This window comes from Talpa occidentalis, unplaced genomic scaffold (assembly GCF_014898055.3).
Source record: "Talpa occidentalis isolate TD23 unplaced genomic scaffold, MPIMG_talOcc4v2.1 talOcc4.11, whole genome shotgun sequence".
NCBI lineage: Eukaryota > Metazoa > Chordata > Mammalia > Eulipotyphla > Talpidae > Talpa > Talpa occidentalis.
The window spans coordinates 22,082,880-22,102,416 of NW_023601104.1; the positions used below are offsets into that span (position 1 = coordinate 22,082,880).

General features: G+C 42.0%; 3 protein-coding genes across 13 annotated transcripts in view; 1 reads left to right on the top strand and 2 right to left on the bottom strand.

The window, feature by feature from the left end:
- Window positions 1-4,800, bottom strand: part of RAB27A (RAB27A, member RAS oncogene family) — a 56,622-nt gene extending 51,822 nt beyond the window's left edge. The window contains exon 1 of one of the 3 annotated variants that reach the window (XM_037502520.2): window positions 4,698-4,800. The gene's annotated coding sequence lies outside the window, so the exon portion shown is untranslated. The other 2 variants (XM_054701674.1, XM_054701676.1) reach the window with 2 other exon arrangements.
- Window positions 4,801-14,520: 9,720 nt separating this feature from the next.
- On the bottom strand, window positions 14,521-19,063 carry PIGBOS1 (PIGB opposite strand 1). 4 transcript variants are annotated; one of them, XM_054701681.1, is made up of 2 exons: window positions 19,041-19,063; window positions 14,521-14,771 (listed from the first exon to the last, which is right to left on the bottom strand). In XM_054701681.1, the coding sequence occupies exon 2, from the start codon at window positions 14,691-14,693 to the stop codon at window positions 14,529-14,531; it is 165 nt and encodes a 54-aa protein (XP_054557656.1). In that variant the 5' UTR covers window positions 14,694-14,771; window positions 19,041-19,063; the 3' UTR covers window positions 14,521-14,528. The 4 variants fall into 4 exon arrangements, with proteins under 4 accessions (XP_054557656.1, XP_037358427.1, XP_037358426.1 ...); XM_037502530.2 differs by lacking the exon at window positions 19,041-19,063 and adding an exon at window positions 17,128-17,268; XM_037502529.2 differs by lacking the exon at window positions 19,041-19,063 and adding an exon at window positions 16,433-16,658.
- Window positions 16,747-19,537, top strand: part of PIGB (phosphatidylinositol glycan anchor biosynthesis class B) — a 29,669-nt gene continuing 26,878 nt past the window's right edge. Inside the window, exons 1-3 of one of the 6 annotated variants that reach the window (XM_054701666.1) lie at window positions 17,032-17,106; window positions 17,401-17,494; window positions 19,062-19,197. In XM_054701666.1, the coding sequence (XP_054557641.1) occupies window positions 19,187-19,197 (11 nt within the window). In that variant the 5' untranslated portion in view covers window positions 17,032-17,106; window positions 17,401-17,494; window positions 19,062-19,186. Of the gene's footprint in view, window positions 16,941-17,031; window positions 17,115-17,148; window positions 17,270-17,400; window positions 17,495-19,061; window positions 19,198-19,537 lie in introns of those variants that run through there. The other 5 variants (XM_054701668.1, XM_054701670.1, XM_037502524.1 and 2 more) reach the window with 5 other exon arrangements.

A 19,537-nucleotide genomic window follows, 5' to 3' on the forward strand; every position in this document is an offset into this window, starting at 1 on the left:
CTGATCTGGTTCTGCCACTACTCTATGTGACCTTGGCTAAGTGACATCTCTTATTGAATTTCCTTAACTACAAAAGCCAAAGTGAAAAGAAATCTTCTACAACTTACTTCCATTACTCCTTAGGTTTACAAGTCCTCTCCTTCCTTAAGCTGGACACACAGAGAGTCATCAAAATGAACCTGAGCTCAGTTATTCTTTGGACATTATCATGATCAATGCATTTCCTTTGCAATAAAGATGTGTCTACCACTAGAGTAACCAGATTAAATATGATCTATCCAGTTAAAATATGTATTCCATAAAAATAATTTTTAGGGCCTCCCCGGTGGCGCAGCGGTTGGGCGCTGGATTGCAAACCTGCCCGCAGCCTCTGCAGAGCCGGTTAGATTCGATTCCCGGCTGCTCCCCGGCCACTGGAGGAGGGTCGCACATGGCGTGTAGACCTCTCCTGCCGCCCACTGCTCCCCTCAGCAGTGTACTTCAGTCCTTCTGCCTGTTCTGCTCCCCACTCTGGCTCTGGTGAATTCTCTCACCCTCCCGCGCTTCTGACTGTACCCAGTGCTTGCATAAATAAATAAATAAATCTTTAAAAAAATAATAATAATAATTTTAGTACAAATATGTCCCAAATATTGCATAGAACAGAAGAAAAATATTATTCATTTGTTTATCCAAAATACAAAATTTTTTTACTTGCTAAATTTGGCACCATACCTCTAACCCCACATTAAAAGTTTAATTTTAAGACTCAGAGTCTGATTCTATATATGCGGGTAGTTCTCAGAGTGACTGATTCTCTAAATGGATGGCCTTCTCTAGAATAACACAGAGAGGTTAAAAAAAAATAAAGGAAAGGAATTAGAACTTTCAGCTTTCCTCTTGAATAAGCAGCAAAACATCAAATGCTACTAAGCAGAATATAATATATGAACGCTTGGAGACCTCAATCATACAAAAAGGAGCATGGTGTGCCCTCCGACTACACTGCCAGACAGGAGCAACACCAGCTGGAGGCTCACCCTGTCCCCTTAATTACAAAACCTTTATCTCTTCCTCCAGCTTCATGCACTCACGTCTGCTCTCAAGGTAATCAGTTTAAGGGAAACCAGATCATAAACTCAAACTTCCTGACCAAGAGGCAAAGGAATACACGTGATTCAAGCAAAATCTGCAGAAGGCAGAAAAAGCAAAAGGCAGGGAAAAGTGAAATGACCCTCTTGGAAAGGCAATCTTGTTTTACAATGGCAAGATGATCTTGCTTCTTAGGGTCTCACACTTTATTTTTTAACTTCAGCTTTACTGAGGTAAAGTGGACAGATAAAATGCTAAGAAATTCAAAGGGTACATGGTAGTGATTTGATATATTGTACATTGTGTGAAAGGATTCCCCCCGATCTGTAACAGCTAATTAGTTAAAGGTCACACTTTAAACATGCAAAACAAAACATGTTTTGTTTATCAGGAGGTATCAAACCTATTATAACTGATTAGAAATAGATATATGTCTATAAATGTAAAATAAACCTTTTTCATATTTTATCGTGAAGATCTATATAAGGCAAATTCCAAGATAAATTTAATAACAATGGAGGGAGGTTTGATTTTTAAAACAACATAAAAGGTTAATTATTATACTCTCTAGGCTGATTCTCACTGAAAAAGGACAGTTGAAAACCCTGTCAATACCACTCTCTCAACAGCAGCAAGACAAGGAGACAAGATACTTACAGCTACTGGCTAAGAAAATTAAATCCATGGACTAGAAGTTTGCAATTATAAAAATAAATCTGGGTTTAGTCATTAACTTATTGGTAATTCAATAGGAGCTTATTGCACAGTCCTTTCTTTTAAGATACCTTTAAGCATAAGACTCAAAAGTGGCCTGAAGTGTGTGTGTGTGTGTGTGTGTGTGTGTGTGCGCGCGCGCGTGGTGATGATGATGATGATGATGATGATGGTATTATAAATACTCTAAAGAAAAATGGCAAGGTAAGCCAACAGAAAATAATGGGAGGGATAAGGGATGCTTTAGATGGGATGGTTCAAAAAGGCTCCTCTACAGAAATGACTGTTGACCTGAGTGAATAAGAAAGTCCATGCAGATATTTGAACAAAAAACATCCAGGAAGTGCAAAGGTCCTGAGGTTTGGATGAAAGGCAGTAAGCAAAGGGAAGAGGGATAGACAATGAGGTCACACAACATGCAAGGAAAGGGCTTAGAGGCCATGATATTTTTCTTCTGAGGTAAAAAGCCATTGCAGAGTTTTGAGCAGAGAAGACAGCGTGGCATAACTGACTCTGGTGCTGTTAACAATAGAATGTAGAAAGCTGAGGCCTGAAGAAGGGAGGCCTTTGCAGGGGTCTTTTATAATAATCCAAGTAACAGAAATAATAGGAACTTGGCAAAGCGGTGGAGATGAAGAGAAATGGTTATTATCCTAGCTCTGTTCTCAAAGACCCAATGAGATTTGCTGAGGGATTAGAAGTGGAGAATCAAGGCTGACTCCAGGTGTTTAGCCTGAGCATCTGGAAGCCTGGAGTTGCTATTAACTGAGGTAGGGAAGAGTAAGGGAAAAGCAGGTTTGGGAGGAGAAAATAGGGGGCCTGGTTCCTAAAGATTATTGTCCACTTTAAAATCCTATGTCTGTTCTAAAACCAATGGAACAGAAGTTGAGAAGTCAATCCTAAATTTGCACCCGGAAATTTAAGGTGCCACAAACACTTTGTGAAAAATCACAAAGTGAAAAGACTCACTCTTTCCAATTTCAAAACTTAACTACATAGTTATAGTAAATAATACAGGCTGGTATACCATAAGAACAAAGAGATGAGTGGAATAGAATTGAAAGTCCAAAAATATACCCTCACATTTACAATCAACTGATTTTCAACAGAGGTGCCAAGATGACTCCAGGGGAGGGGGGTGGGGGACAAAATAGCCTTGTTAACAGTGCTCTGAGAACTGGATACCCTCATGCAAAAGCATGAAGTTGGATCCCTTACTTCACACCATACACAAAAATTAACTTAAAAGTGCATCAAAGATTGAAATGTAAGAGCTAAAACTATAAAATTCTCACAAGAAAACATAGATCTAAATCTTCATGACCTTAAATTTGGCAATGCTATCTTATATTTGACACCAAAATCACAAGAAAAAAAGGTTAATTATATTTCCTTAAAATTAAAAACCAAGTCTAGCCATGGAAATGACAGAGGAAGGTGGAAAGAAAGGAGGAAAGGGAAAAAGTAGGACTGAAAACCAATATAAAATACAGCAAAAATGATCCTCACTCAAATTCCTTCAGCATTATATTAACTTTTCTTCATTTCTAACCATGTGCAGAAACACTGTTTTCCAGAAAATGTTTTGCCCTTAAAACAAATTTTCAAGGAAGATAAAAACAAATTCAACCAGCAATAATTATAGAAAACTGATATGGCATAATAGTACACCCACCTCCCCACATCTGATTGGCCAACCAACAAAAAGGCAAAATCCATACAGGAAGAAAAATGCAGCTGTTAGCCCACAGCATTACCCACCAGGCCACTGTGGCAGAAGATTCTGAAGCTAAGTGGGCACAGGTGGTCTGAAGGAGCCAAAAAGCTCGGTAGACTAAGTGAAGAACTCACAAGATTTCCTTCATTTCAGGCCTAACTTTGCTTAACAGGTCATCTATTGGACCAGAGACAAGCCGGTGGCAAGTGTTACCAACGCCGGCCATCCCATTAGCCCTACCCTGCCTGGCAGCCTGTAGGGTAAGGTAAACGGTATCAGGCTTTTCTGCCCTCCCGCCATCAGGATAGATGAGGGAACCCTGTGATCCTGAATGCATGCCTGATGGCGGCACCTGGAGTGGGTACACCTGCGCTAAGACTGTGCTTTTAAGGGCAGTGTCACAGGGACGCCAGTAGAAGCCGAAAGAGAAGAAGCCCCAAGCAGAAGCAGAGAACGCCAGAGAGCCCAGATAGAGTGAGGATTTGCTGGGGGCTGGGAGGATTGCCAGCCTCCCAGCACCCCTGCCTGCCATAAGCCTGGTGAACCCCAATAAAAGACCTGCAAAAAACCACTGAGGACTCTGACTCCTCCTTTACCCGGTCTGCATGGGATCAGGAAACCTGCACTATGTCCATTCCTGCCCTTACACAGCCAAGTACAGTTTTCTGACTGACAGAAAAGGCGAAAACCCTCTGTCACCCACCCAGTCTGCCATCCAAACCCTCACAAATAAGGAGGTAAAGATATTAACTAATTCAATTGAAAACAACAAGGGGAGAGAAAGAATTAGGGGGACAGTGCAGGTGGCCTCAGTTAAGTTTCCTTCCGGATGGGGACCGTGGGACATAGTCCTGTCCCCGCGTGACACCAGGAGGCGACCTCAACCCGGTTCCCACCTAGGACTGAACCAACTCGGTACCTCACCCAAGATGATGCCCAAGCCCTGGCCCCCACCTGGTTGGTTATCATCGCGGGGTCTGTGGCGACTGCCCAGAAGCAAAGCAACTTTTCTGGCGGGCTCAGGGGCCCAGAAGCCCAGAAGCCGGGGAGAAAGCGCCCGAGCCCCACCCCAGCGCCAGCCCGGCCCCAGCCCGCCACCGCGCTCGGCGCTCGGAGTGAATCTAACCTGTCCCCCCAGAGGTGTGGGGAGGGGGTAGCGCGCGTTTGCCGGAACTCGCGCAGCTGCGGGGCTCACCTGGCTCGGCCCGGCTCCTCCCACTACTCTCTGTCTCTGCTTCCACCCGCTGCTGGCCTTTTTTGGGTGCTTGACGGGTGTTTTCCGTGTGGCCGCACATCACTTCCCGTAAAGGAGAGTGAGGTGGGGGCGGGACCTCCTCTCAACCCTCCACCTCCAGTTTCCTCCCGTCACCTCGGGGTGCACCCCCCGCCCGACTGGGCGAGGGCGCTTGCGGGCGCCCTGGGCGCGCAGGCTCCCAGTCCCGTCGTGAGTGCCCGGGAGTCCTCTCGGGAGACCCCAAAGTCACCCTCGCCTGGTTACCCCCGGCCGGGTCTTCATTGCCCTTTCCTGGAAGGCGTGAAGCCTTAGCTGTTTTCATTTTTTGAGACACAGGGGTGACATTTACAAGTTCCTCCAGGATCTGTGTGCTGCTAAGCATGATTCGCTGCTTCTTGCCAAATCTCCTCCCCCTAAAGCCATTTTCTGAAGGTGTTTTGCAGGACAACAGATGAGAGTCCCACGCAGTAGCCAGCAGCACTGAGGAGCTGCAAAGTTGGCCCTGTCCCGGGTACTTAGGCCCGGGAGGCTCCTGCTCCACGAGCCCTCGGGTCCAGCTCCTGGGGCCGGATCCACGTCTGCCACCGTCCAGCCGCCGCCACTCCGCACGCGGACTGACCTGGGCAGCGCCTTCCCCCGGCGAGGGAAGCTCGGGAGTCTAGGACGCGGCCACGGGGATGGGTGTGATGGGGAGGGCGAAATTCTGTCAGGAAATGCATACAGCAGTGTCGCCACTGGACTCTCTACTTCGGATTTTAAAATCCTGTGTGAAAGAGTGAACAATTCAGTTTAGAAAGGAGAGGGAGGGAGAGAGACAGACAGACAGACAGACAGACAGACAGACAGAGACGCGGCAGGGGAGAGAGAGAGGGAGAAGGAGAGAGAGAGGTCTTTGCTGCCCCCTAGTGGTGTCCTCTCAACGCCGGCAGCTGTTCTGTGGACCCGGGACTGTGAGGCTGATCACGCCCACCCAACAGGTTCCCCACAGAGGCATGGAACCAGGGATCTGAGCATTGGCCTTTGGGCTTGCCCCCTAGATGGTCAGGTAAAGCACCTCAGGTAAAGCAGAATAAAATGACTGGAAGCCCTAGTCCATTTGGGGAAGATTCTCATTATTTGCCCCATCTCACTGATCTGTGTGTCTCCACCACGAACTCACCTGTCCCAGACCCACCTCCCAATCCCACTGTGCTGGCAGTGTGTAGCTACTCACAGTTCACATCATAGTACAACTGACTTCTCAGATAGCTTTCCAATTTATAAAATCACTTACAGGATAAACCATATGAAATTACCAAATACTGAATATATATTCAATCTAAAATTTTCAGGCAAATAGAACATAGTGATCTCATACTTAAAAAGACAACAGATTTCATAGAGTGATGGTTTTAAGGGAGGTTCCCTGGATGAATAAGAACTATCAGTCTAGTTGGAGATTGCAGGGTAAATGGTTTTCAGGCTTTTCTGCCCTCCTGCCATCAGGATTGCCCTGCCTGATGGGGCACCTGCATTTTGTTACATTGTTATAGTTGTGTTACTTACTTCTGTGAGCCACCACTGCAGGATTGAGAGATTAGCCAAGAGAAGCAGAGGCAGGAGAAAGAACAGGAGAGAGAAGGGGAGAAAGAACACCAGGAGAAGCACAGAGTGAAAACTTGGGTGGGGTCAGGAGGCCCAGAGTGAAGACTTGCCCGCAGGCCTCCTGGCCCCCTGCCACACCTGCTGCCGTATATCTGGCTGCTGCACAACATGTAAAAAGCTCAATAAAAGCCTGAGAAAGCCACCCAGGGCTCCAGGACTCTCCTTTACCAGCTGCTTGAATCATAAAGAACCAGCTCTGTGGCCATTCTGCAACTACAAAGATTAAAAAAAAAAAAAAAAGGCATTCACCATGGTCAACGTAGACCAGTCTTAGGAGTAATAAACAGCTAAGAGCCAGGGAAACATCAATGCAGCAATTGGTAATGGCTGACTTGAAACAGAGAGAACCTTCCTTTGGCCCCCCGCCCCCATTCTCATAAGCAGATAGGTCTGTGATCAGGATATTACCAGACAATAGATCAGAAAACAGTGATGATGGGCTCATTCATTCATTCAGTGAGTTAACACTGCATTCAGTACTGGAGATGCAATCATGAACAAGATAAACTGCCCCCCTGCTCTCAGGGACCTTGATAGACCAACAAGTAAGCAGTTAACTCTGGTTGCAGTGAGATAAGAGAAGTTAAATGGTGGCGTTGAAACATAGGTAAGTGATACCAAATCAAGACTTCCCAGAGAAAGTTATAAATTACAAAGGATGAATAAGGTGGGAGGGTGAGGGAGGAAAGAATACTAGGAAAAGGGCCTCCCTGGTGGCGCAGGAGGTTAAGACATAACCTATGGAGCTATCCGCAGCCACTACAGTATGAATTCGATCCCCAGCCAGGGAGCTGCCCACATGGTGCAGCACACCTCTCCTGGCTAGACTGTAGCTCCCCTCAGCAGTGTATTTCAGTCAATCCACCTGTTCTGTTCTCCACTCTTGTCTCTGGTGAATCCTCTCACCCCTCAAACCTCTGGCCTGTATCCCAGTTCTTGTATGCATAAATAAATAAATCTTTTAAAAAAATACTAGGAAAAGAGCAAAAAGAAAGCTCCCTTTTGTCTTCAAGTTCAAGAAAGTTGATATTCATGGGAAGAAAGCAGTCAGAGAAGAAACTAGTGAAATAAGCAGAGGCTGGATTATGAAGAACCCTGGCATGATTATAATGTAATAGCTAGCATTTATTTACCATTTATTCTGGGCATATGCTAATTTAGCCAATCTGCTAAAAATTCTGCAGGTATCACTTCACTTACCGCTTATAATTTCCCTGAACCCACAGTACAGATAAGGAAACTGTGTCTCAAAGTGTTAAGCAACCTGATCAAGATCATTCAGTCAGCAAGTAGCACAGCCAGGATTAGAACTTGGAACTCATTTCCTTAATGGCTATTAGATCAAGAACAGAAATGAGCAATCAATAACATCAGACAGTGGCCATGAGGATGGAGGTGAATGGACGGATTTGAGATATTTATAAGAGTTTGAATGTTAAAAACTTGGTTGTAGGGGTGAGAGAGGGGGAAGGTATGGGTATGCCCAGGTTTCTAGTTTAGGAAACTGGGAACCATTGAGTAAAATTGAGTTAAAGGAAGTAGGTCCTATTGCAATAGGAAGGGATGGCAAAATAGATCATAATGAAGATGTTCAGTACATTTCAAGCTTAGCTTAACACCACCAGCAAAACATCCAGGTGAAACAGCTTAGTATGCAGTTGAATAGGTTGATCTGAAGCACAGGATATATGTACTGGAGGTATCACCCAAAAGGTACTCAAAGACATGAGAGTCAATGAGCTAGTCTAGAAAACATACCAAGAGGGCAAAAGCAGAACTTGGTATAGAGCCCAGAGAATCACTCAGCAATTAAAGTAATGACAGAGGAACTCTAAAACGGAATCTGAAAAAAGAATATCCACAGAGGAAGAAGGAAATTTATTACGCAAACCAAGAATATTGAACACACCTAGTGCGCCAATTCAAAACAGGAGAGAGTAGAGTACAAGGGACTATGGTGAAGGTTCACATAGTTGTGGGAATTTTATGGGGAATACATAATGATGCAAAAGATATAAATTAAAATAATAAATCATTTAAAAAATCCTCTTTATACTATTCTTACTCCAGCCACAGAATTGGTTGAAGCATACCCCCTGCTTACTATGCTGGGGCTTCAAATTGCAGCCTGCTGCTTAAAACATGCAGAATCCCAGCTTCAGGATCATTAATAGGATTGAAACTGATGTATATCAGTTCCATGATTTTTATTGTGCAGAAATAAAGTTGAATATAGACTTGTGTGTATGCAAGTATGTATGCATGTATTTTCCAGTTCTGTCTACTAAGAGGTCCTAGAAGCTTTACATCACAGTAACTATGAACATATTTAGCTCCTAAATCTTGATTTCTAAATAGTCTTTCCCAATAATAGGAGCCAAGGACATGATGATACAGTACCCATAAAATCAAATCCTTAAAGTCTACCATTAGAGCTAATAAATGAAATAAGCAAAAAAGGCAAGATACTAGACCCCCACACACAAATCATTTGTATGTGCACACATTAGCAATGAACAACCAAAAAAAGGAGATAAAGCAATTCCAGGCCTCCCCGGTGGCACAGCAGGTTGAGCACAGCGCTGTGAAGCTGTCCGCAGTCTCTGCAGCGTGGTTAAGATTCCCGGCCGGCCAGGGAGATCCCCACATGGCGAGGCAGACCTCTCCTGTCTCTTTCGCTGTTCCCCTCAGCAGTGTCTTCGGTCTGTCTGCCTGTTCTGCTCCCCACTGTCTCTGGTGAATTCTCTTACCCTCCCACACCTCTGGCCTGTACCCCCATGCTTGTATAAATAAATAATTTTTTTAATATTTTATTTTATATAACTTTTACATCATTTTTCTAAATAAATAAATCTTTAAAAAAAAAGCAATCCCATTTACAATAATATCAAAAAGAATACTGAAAAATAAACTAAGGAGGTATAGGACTAATACATTTTAAACTACAAAACACTTCTGAAATAAATTAAAGAAGACTTAAATAAATGAAAATATATTCCATATGCATGGGTTGGAAGGCACAGTATTGTAAAGATGGCAATACTCCCCAAAGCTGTCTACTGATTCAATGTAATCCCGATCAAAATCCCAACAGAATTTTTGCAGAATTGGAAAAGTTGATCTAAAATTCGTATGAAATTGCAACAGTGTGCTTTATAGTCAAAATAATCTTCAAAAACAACGTTGATGGACTCATACTTTCTGATTTCAAAATTTAATGCAAAGTCACAATAATCAAAACACAGTGGTTTTGACATAAGGATAAATATACAGATGAATAGAATGGACTTGAGAGATAAGAAATGAGACTATAAATCTATGGTTAAGTGATTTTCTGCAGGGGTGCCAAGATCGGTCAATGGAGGAAAGAATGGTCTCTTCAACAAAGGGTGTTAAGAGAACTAGATACTGACATATAAAAGCTGGACCCACACTTCATATCACGTAAAAATTAAAATAGATCAAAGGATCTAAATTCTAATTTTGGGGGGAAAAAGGAGTGCTCAAGAAATTACAGGGACATGTCAAAAGGATCCAGTCTGATAAAAGACTCTTCCTCAGTTAAGGATTTGTGTTAACTCATGCTATAAATATATTTTCATTTTAAGATACATTAGCAAAACTTTTTTCCAGAAATGCCCACCATGGATGTCAAAGTATATCCTTAAGTATTTGTACTTAGTTATAAATTGTTTTTGGAAGACTTGTTTTATGTTTGCTAAACAGAACATAATTTTTGGATAATTTTAAACACCACTTTTTGTACTTGAAAGAAGGGGAAAAAAAGCACAAAGGACACACAACCAGCTTGAAGGGGTTCCCACTGGCCAAATCTGGGATAATTTAAACAACAAAATAAATAGTGATTGTCAAGGCAGGCTTCAGAGGCATGCACGTAGAATAGCATACACAGGGCACTGCACTTAGACTCTTAAGCTCTTCTGTTACCATCTTGAAATTCTTAACAATTTTATCCTGGAGTTTGTGTCTTACAGGAAAGTCTGATGCTACATGGAACATGCCAGATGGAACATACCTAGGGCTTTGAGCCTCTGCGCACATATGGCTTTGACCCCTGCCACTGCCAACTTTGCACCCTCTGGTCTCCTGAGCTCTGCCTTGCTCCAAGACAATGACTGGGTCACCTTGGCTGGAGAGGCCTACATTCTGCCAACACCTTCCACCTATGTAAGAGCCTGGGCATGGGTCCAAAAGATGTCAGGGTTGGACACCTTTTCTCTAAATCATTTCAAAATATAATTATTTTGAACTATATTTCAAAATATAATTAAAAAATCTTTTAAAATCCTCTTCAGAAAATGTCGCAGGACCAAGTCTAGTGGTCCACTTGAAAAGTTATCATGTCTGGTCTTTCCCTCTTTAACTTTTCATTTTTCCTGTTCTGCCAGATCTTAGGGTTAGAATGATTTGTGATGAGACTGTAGAAACCACTACCTGACTGTGCTACCTGGGAAGTCCCTGATGATACTCCTTTCACTGAGGCACTGAGGAAGAGAGAACTGCATTGGTGAGGCCACTCACATCTCTGAACATTCCTTTCTGGGCTAAGATTGACAGTAGAAGATGCTGCTACAACAGGGCTCCCTGATATCAATAAGAAACAAAAAGAACCCCCAGGTGGCAAAGGATAAATGTCAGGACATTACTACTGAACAGATCTACTCCAAAACTAGTATTCCTATATAATCTTGGTAAATCAAAATTTGGATAAAGCACAGAAACAATTACTATTATTTTATATAGGAAAAATTTAGACCCTTCCCAGATCCAAAAAAATAACCCACCAAATCATAGCAAATAGCACATAAAACCTAAAATAATACTAATATATAGTAAAAGCAGGAATGACATGATACGTACACAGCCTGTAGAAAATAGTTCCAAGGAAGAAGCTTGGCAGTGACACTCTTGTTCAGGGTGCAGTTGCCTCTAGGTTGGCTGCTACAAACGTGCTGAAAGCTGTTTTCACTTTTCACCTTTTGTCAGAAAGTAAAAATCCTCCTTAGACTTCTTTTGGTTATCAGAAACAGGTAATCATGTAGATCTTTCATAAAAGAGGTATAATCTGAACTTTCAAAAAGCAGGGGCTGCCTGTAATAGAAAGCAAGGAATGTAACCAAGGTGTGTTGATCCACAGGGATCTGTGGTGATGGCTTTTTTTTTTTTCTTTTCTCCCAGGAAAATCAAGAACTAGTGAGCAAAAGGCTGTGCTAGTCTCCGTATCGAAAATGGCCTCTCACCAGTTTTCTAATTAAAGTCATTGTTTGAACTTAGAGCAAAGAATTGAAGGGGTCCTAACCTCTTGTGAAAAGACTCTTCAATGTCCCAAGATTCTACAATAAGGATAAATGTCCACTGGAACAAAAGAAATACTCCAGACTTTTATGACTGCTGGATACAGCATCTGAGCTGACAAGGAATGTTGTATTGTTCAAGGAATGTTGTACTGCCACCATGGTCCTTCAGTTAGAGTAGAACTTATGGAGATTAAAGGAGATATACAAATTTGACCCAAATTAGTCCTAAATGGCCCATTCTCTAGCCTCCCCCTCCCTAGTCTGAGTGAAATAAATATATACTCAGTAGCTGGCAGAGACCTCACATTGATCCTGAATTAAGGGCTCTGTCTTAATCTGCTCAGGCTATTACAACCGAATGCTATAAAGCAGGTGGTTTAAGCAAAAGACATTTCTCTCTCACCGATTTGAAACCTGAAGAGTCCAAGATCAAGGAGCCAGCAGATTTGAGGTGTAAAGTTCCTCTTCCTGGTTTACAGATGCCACTTTCTTGCTGTATCCCACATGGCTGATAAAGAACATCTCTCCTACCTTTTTAAGGGCACTAATCCTATTCTTAAAGTCTCTGCCCCCCTCCCCAAAGGCTCCACCTCCAAATATCACATTAGGTATTTGGACTTCAACATATGAAGGGTGTGGGAGGGAAGGTATGTACACAAACATTCCATCCACGCCAAATCCTCATTGTACAAAGTCCCTGAATCTGCTTTCCCTGGCTAAGGCAGAAAATTAGAAGTAATTCATGCAGAATGCCATCTTCAAAGATTTAGGGATGGGAGTCTCTGTATCCCCATGCAGTTCAGCTCTCTGGGCCTTGCAATGCTACTGTACACAAAACAATGATTAAAATAGTAAATTTTGTTACATATATTTTACCACAGACACACACCCACCCAAAGGCCCGCCACACACAAATGGATTGTGACATAAAACAATGAACTTCCTCAATTGTAGCTGCGGTTCTGGATGCACTTTCTTTTTTAATGCTAGTTTTATTGAGATATAACTTTCACACAATGAAGTCCATCCTTTCAAAATGTAAATTCAGTAGTTTTTCATGTGTTTATGTGTTCAGCACCACCTTGTTCTAGAACATTTTCATTACCTAAATGTAATGAAAGTCCCTAAGAGCTGCTAATATTTTGTCTCTATATACTTGCCTACTCTGGACATGTCATAGAAATGGAATCACACAATATGACATCTTATGTCCAGTTTCTCTCATGTTTTCAAAGTTTATACAGTTGTAGCATGGCCAGGGAGGTGACCCACATGGTCCACAGACCTCTCCTGTCTCGCCTGCTGCTCCACTCAGCAATGTATTTCAGTCATTCCACCTGTTCTGCTCCCCACTCTGTCTCTGGTGAATCCTCTCACCCTCTGCATCTCTGGCATGTACCCCAGTTCTTGTATGTATAAATAAATACATCTTTAAAAAAAGAGGGGGAAATCAAAGTAGTTCAAATTAACTAAATGTTGTACAGGATTATCATTTCTTGAATATAAAAGGATTACTTATTCCTGCCCATTGTTATGTGACTTCACTGTGCATCTTAAAGCCAACTGAACATGAGAAGTGACATTTGCCAACACTGAGCAAAAGCTTCAATTCCAAGTTCCCTCAATTTCTTTCTCCTTTTTACTCTGTCATATTCCAGATAGGAGCTGCTCATTGAACCTGGGTCCCACAATGTGAAGACTCATCGTACACAACCCTAGTCTACCTGGAGCCAATCGAACTAACACTATGATACAGATACTGGGTACCTGAATTTTACACACATACACACACACACTTTATATATATACACACACACACACACACACAGAGAGAGATATATACACATGTATGTATATATAGTACATTGAAGAAAAATGGTCTTAAAAGCTCACATTAAACTGGTGCTAATCAAATCGATGTCCATTTTGCCCATTTTTGTATTGTTTGTATTTTTAAATAAACATTACTACTTTTGTCGTTTTTTCTAAATTATTCATCCTGGTCTCCATTTAACATAGATAGTTGGAATTAAGTTATAATGAATTTGCATTCAAGAAAAAGAAATCAATAAATTAAAATGATTTAAAGCATTTTGCAAAGGTAATTACATTTATAGCTGCCTTTGAAAATATAAATATTGTTAGGGTAAAAAAAATCAACTTTTTAGCAATTTCAAAAAACCTTTAACTATGTTTCATAACAAAGTAATTCCTTTCTTAGAACCATTATTAATGCAAATTTGCTTGGTGAGCTAAACATGTCTGTGTCATATCTGCCACTTTGACAACATCATCTACCCGCTCCAAAACTTCAAATTGATCTAAACCACTTCAATTTGCAATTTACTTCTCCATTCTCCCTGGGAAAAGAAAGGGTCAGGGTTGAAAGACTGGTGACAAACACTGTTAAAACAGACAAACTACAAGTTAATTGACAGGTATTCTGCCTGAGGTGGTTAACTTGGTTGACTTTATCTATAAACATACTGTTAACATCATTTCCAGCTATTTTATAAATAATCCAGACTGTACCCTATGATACTAAATATACTGCATTTCCAGAAAAATAAGACTCAATAGGAAACAAAATATTCCTTAAGACACTCATTTCTGTTTAAAAGGAAATCACTAATTTCTCCTGATGAAAAGACAAAGTGGCATATAAAGTACAATAAACATTAAAACTGACAGTGCTAATTTCAAGAATCATTTAAAATCATTATGATTTATTTTAAAATACATTTGAGAAATTTTCTACTAGATTATTTACAGTTAAGTATAATTAGAACGGAACTTCAATTCCATTTTTACAGTTCAGCAATATGTAGCATTAACTTCTCTTTTCTTCTGATTCTTGTGCCAACTCCAGCTTTTCTTTTAATTTCTTCTGCTCTCTGGCATACTGTTCAAATATTGGTTGATAAATATATATTCCTCCGGCAATTCCAAGGATGCTAGCAAAAAGCAGTTGAGGAAAACTCACTCTCCCAAACATTTTTTTCAACAAATACCACACAATGTAAAAAGATGGTTTTGCAAAATTATATTCAACATCCAGTAAATTTCTTCATATCTGTGTACAAAAAAAAGGGAAACAAAGCAGCAACTCAGCAACTATCCTTTCTGTAAGATTTCATGTCATTACTTTGCTCCACAGTGAACAAGCTTTGTAGCAATAATATGCAAACAGCACTTAATGTTTTAACTAAAGTAGTAATGTAATTTATATGGGGAGTATGGGAAATTAGGGGTAGAGGATGTAAGACAAAACTAAATCCTCTCCTACTATAGACTGTTCTCGATGATTTTAAATGATAATTTTTAAAAGGGCAAAAGTGAGGAGGGAGAGGCACCTTCATGCCTTTGAAGGAGTACCATAAAACCAACTAAAAAAATAATTGAAAGTGTATGCCAATATTATATGGAAGTAGAAAACAATCATTAGTGCTTCTGTACTCCTTAATTTTTTTGACAATACATAGATAAGATGCAACCTATGAAGCTATTTATAGCCACTGCAGCACGAGTTCAATCCCAGCCAGGGAGCTACCTACATGGCACAGAAGACCTCTCCTGACTCTTCCACTATGCCCCTCAGCAGTGTATTTCAGTTGATCTGCATGTTCTGTTCCCCACTCTGTCTCTGGTGAATCCTCTCACCCCCCCCAACTCTGGCCTGTACCCCAGTTCTTCTATGCATAAATAAATATATCTTTAAAAAAACATAAGCTAAAAGATTTTGAATTTTTTTGATAATATACAAGGTACAATCAGACATTAAATATGTAACATTTGCTATCTATTTTTGCCAAAAATATAATGGGGATTTTGGCTGGTTTTAATTGAATAGTTAAAACTCCAGTACTTAGTTATATTACTGTCCAACACCCTAGTCTGGAAAAACTAGGTAGATGTTTATGAATGAGGTAAGCAGAGCGAAGGATTTACATATTTTCTTCATGTTAATATCTCACGACTTTCTATATCAGCCAGAGATCACAAAAACCATTACTAGCACAACTGGTACTAGAAACTAGGTTGTCCTTCCTTAGGGCTCAAATGTAATTTAAACTACTCTGGGGAAGAAAAGGCTGTTTTCTCCTACATCTACAGTTAACCAGATAAATGACAAATTCACCAAGCAAGACTTGGTTCAACAACTACTGTTAAGATTTTTTGGGTTTTGTCTTCATTTAAAAAAAAAAAAAGGAAAGGAAAGGATGACTCCCTCCTGGCTCACAGGGGTTAAAGTCTCAGCGGTATCATGCTATCCCGGCCACTGAGACCTGAGTGCCACCCCTGCCAAGGAGCTACCCACATGGCGCGGCAGACCTCTCCTGTCTCACCTGCTGCTCCCCTCAGCAGTGTATTTCAGTCAATCCACCTGTTCTCCCCACTCTGTCTCTGGTGAATCCTCTCACCACCCCAACACCTCCGCCCCCGCCCCTAGACCTCCAGTTCTTGTATGCATAAATAAACATATTTTTTTAAGTAAAAAATGAGCTATTTGCAAGTCAGTTCTTTGGAAAATAATGAAGCCACAGGGAAATAGGAAAGCAGCTTCCCCTTCTGCCCACAACTAAGTAACCCAGAATTAACCTTTTGGAACCTTATTTTCCACATTTGTACAGCAGGCCACAAACAGTGTGAGATCACCCAAACGGTGAGACGTTTATAAATTAACGTTTATAATTATAAACACACGTTTATAGTTATCACCACTATCACCATTACCGCTGGGCCCCTTTAGCTCCCGCACCGCGCAGCGGACCCCGCCTCCTGGCTGCACAGGCAGAGGTAAAAGCCGGCTCCTTCTAAGTTTCCGGACTCCCGGGCTCAGAGCCCGCGAAGTCAAGGGCTGGCAGCGGCCTCGCGAAAAGCAACCCCGAAGGGCGAGGGCAGGCGACACCCCAAGCAACGCGTCTCAGCGCAGCTGCCCGCGCCGCGGCCGCGGAGTCTACGTCAGGGCTGAGCGCGGAGACCTGCCCTTCCCGGCTTCCCCCGCGCCTGCGGCGACGGCTGCCCGCACAGGCCAAACTTAGCGCGGAAGCGCGGCCGCGGCTCGCGAGCCTCCGCTCAGGGACCGAGCCGCGGCAGAACCTTAGCGGACCGCCGAGCAGACGCAGGATGGAGCGAGATGGCAACCTCTTTTTCCGCGGTCTGCAGAGCCGCTCCGACGAGAAAATGAAGCTGCGAAAGAGAAAGTCGACCTTATACCAGAAGAGCACCTGGCACCGCGGAGGTGAGGGAGGGAAGCCGAGTCCTCAGGCAGGGCTCCCCTCTGCTGGGGGGTGCGCGTGGGGCCGGGGGCCAAGAAATCGCAGCGGGCTCGAGGCAAGGTCTTGATCTCAGCCAGTTTACTGGCGCTGTGTTCTGCATTGCTTTTATGACACCCTCCCCGTAGCCTTGTGAGTGGGTATGATCATTACCATTTTAGAGAGGGGGGCTTCCAGGCCAGGAGTTACCAAGGTTTCCAAGCGATGGGGTGTCTGGTTTCTAGAATGGCACTAACCCTGACTCCCGCCCCATTTCTTTTTTTCTGCCGCCACCTCTGCCTTCTCTTTGGACTGGGTAACAGCCACCACAGGAAGTGACGTTTTTGGGGGGTGTCTGTAGGGGTGTGTGTGGGTGTGTGTGTGTGTGTGTGTGTGTGTGTGTGTGTGTAGGGGTGTTAATATAAAGATGAACTCATTATGTGCCAGGTAGGATGCAGGCTGTATGAAGAAAAAAAATCCGTAGTTCACCTTCTGGAAACCTGAGACCAAGAAAAGGAAGGACCATTTTGCTAAATAAAAAGTGAGGAAGGGGAGCTTTTGGGGAACTTTTAGTAGTTGGGCGGGAGCTCTCTTGCTCCCTAACTCACCCCTTGTTGGATCCCTATCCTAGTGAAAGATACTAACGTTGGTAGATTACCATACTTGTAACAAACGTACAGTTGAAATTAGGTATTCAAGATCTGTTGTTCAAGGGTTAGTTCTGAATACTGTTTCTTCTACCTGAATCCACAGCGGGGTGGGACTGGGGCTGAGAACAAGATTTTCTGATGGGTGATACTGTTCAGTAGGGAGGGTAGTGTCAGTATTTCTGGAAGATGAAAGCTCTAAAGGGGCACGCATGTTGTGTTGAATATACTAATTATCTGAGAAACACTTAAAATGTGTTCTTGTACAATGAGGAACAAGTGTGGCAGGAACCCAGAAAAATAGTGGATCAGAGGCTGGTTGTAAAATGAAATACTCAGGTCAGTCAGGGAAGACTAAGTAAATCAAAGTAATCCTGTATTTCAGTACCAATCAGTTGTTTCCAATTGAGCTGTTTGTTGCAGGTCCTAGTTTTGAAATACTGCAATACCTATTTTTTTAAAATCTGATTTTTAATTGTTGGCAACTAAATTCAAATTTTTAAGAAGTGCTCTGTATACAAGCCTGCAGTATCCATTTGTAGTTAAGAACAGACCTTTAGGGCCTCCCTGGTGGCGTAAGGGGTTGAGTGCAGCACTGTGAAGCTGTCCAGCACGGTGAAGCTGTCCACAGCCAGCATCTGCCGTGCGAGTTCGATCCCCCTGCCGGCCTGGGAGCTGACCCACATGGCGCAGCAGACCTCTCCTGTCTCGCCTGCTGCTCCACTCAGCAGTGTATTTCCGTCAGTTTGCCTGTTCTGTTCCCCACGCTGTCTCTGGTGAATCCTCTCATGCCCCACACCTCTGGCATGTACCCTAGTTCTTCTATAAATAAATCTTTAAAAAATATTAAAAAAAAAAAAAAAAAGACCTTTAGAGTCAGTAGACAGCCCTGGTTTTGAGCCCTGACTTTAAGCCCCACCTTTTTGACTTGGGCCATGTGATTTAACTTCTGAGTCAATGTATACTCTATATGTAAAACGGGGCAAATAATACCTATCCTTTAGCGTTATTTTGAGGACTAAATAATATAAAGGAATGAACCCAGTGCCTGGTATTGAGTTAGCATCAATAAGAGCTATTCTCAGATGTAGAGGACCATTTTATGTGTCAGTTTGTCATATATAGAGTTGCTTCCTCAGTAATTTGTTAACTGGTTTCTTTTAATACACATGGAAACCTAAAGTCTTAGTCACTCCAATCTTTTTCAGCATTGTAATATTCTCCTTATACAATAAGTTGGAAGACTGGTTAAATTAAGTAACTAATAATCACCCAGTGAAGTTCTGGCCCTTATGTAACTTTTGGCCCAGGTGGGCTTGGAAGGGTGGTGTGATGGGGCAGAGTTCCCCACTATGCGTAACAGTGCCTGCGAGAGGGACAACCAAAACAGCAGATTTTAGTTCCACATGTGGAATCTGCCTGACTTTTTGTACCAGTTACCTGTTTTGTTTTGTTTTTCAGATCTTCTTGGTGAAAACATTTATCTAGTCTTGTTTACCATAGCATTACGAATATGTAACTGCTTTTTAGTCCAGACGAGTTTCGTTCCAGATGAATATTGGCAGTCTCTTGAAGTTGCACATCACATGGTTTTCAAATATCCTTTGTAGTTGTCTTTCAGACTAGGAATATGTTTTCATCTTAGAAACTGTGTTCATTTTATTACATATTTTCAATCAGTTAACCATATTTTCTACAAATAATTTTAGTAAAGTATGCCATTATTTTATCTTAATATTTCTTTTTTCTTTGATGTTAATGTACTTGAACAATCTCTAACTAGTGCTCAGTAATTTGGAGGATATAGATGAAGACAAAACACATTTCTACCTTAAAGATTCATTTGACCAAATGCATTTTTAATTCAAATATCCAGTATAAAATACCATTTTATACCGCTTTGCCAAGAAATAAAAGTTTACATATGGAAATGAAAA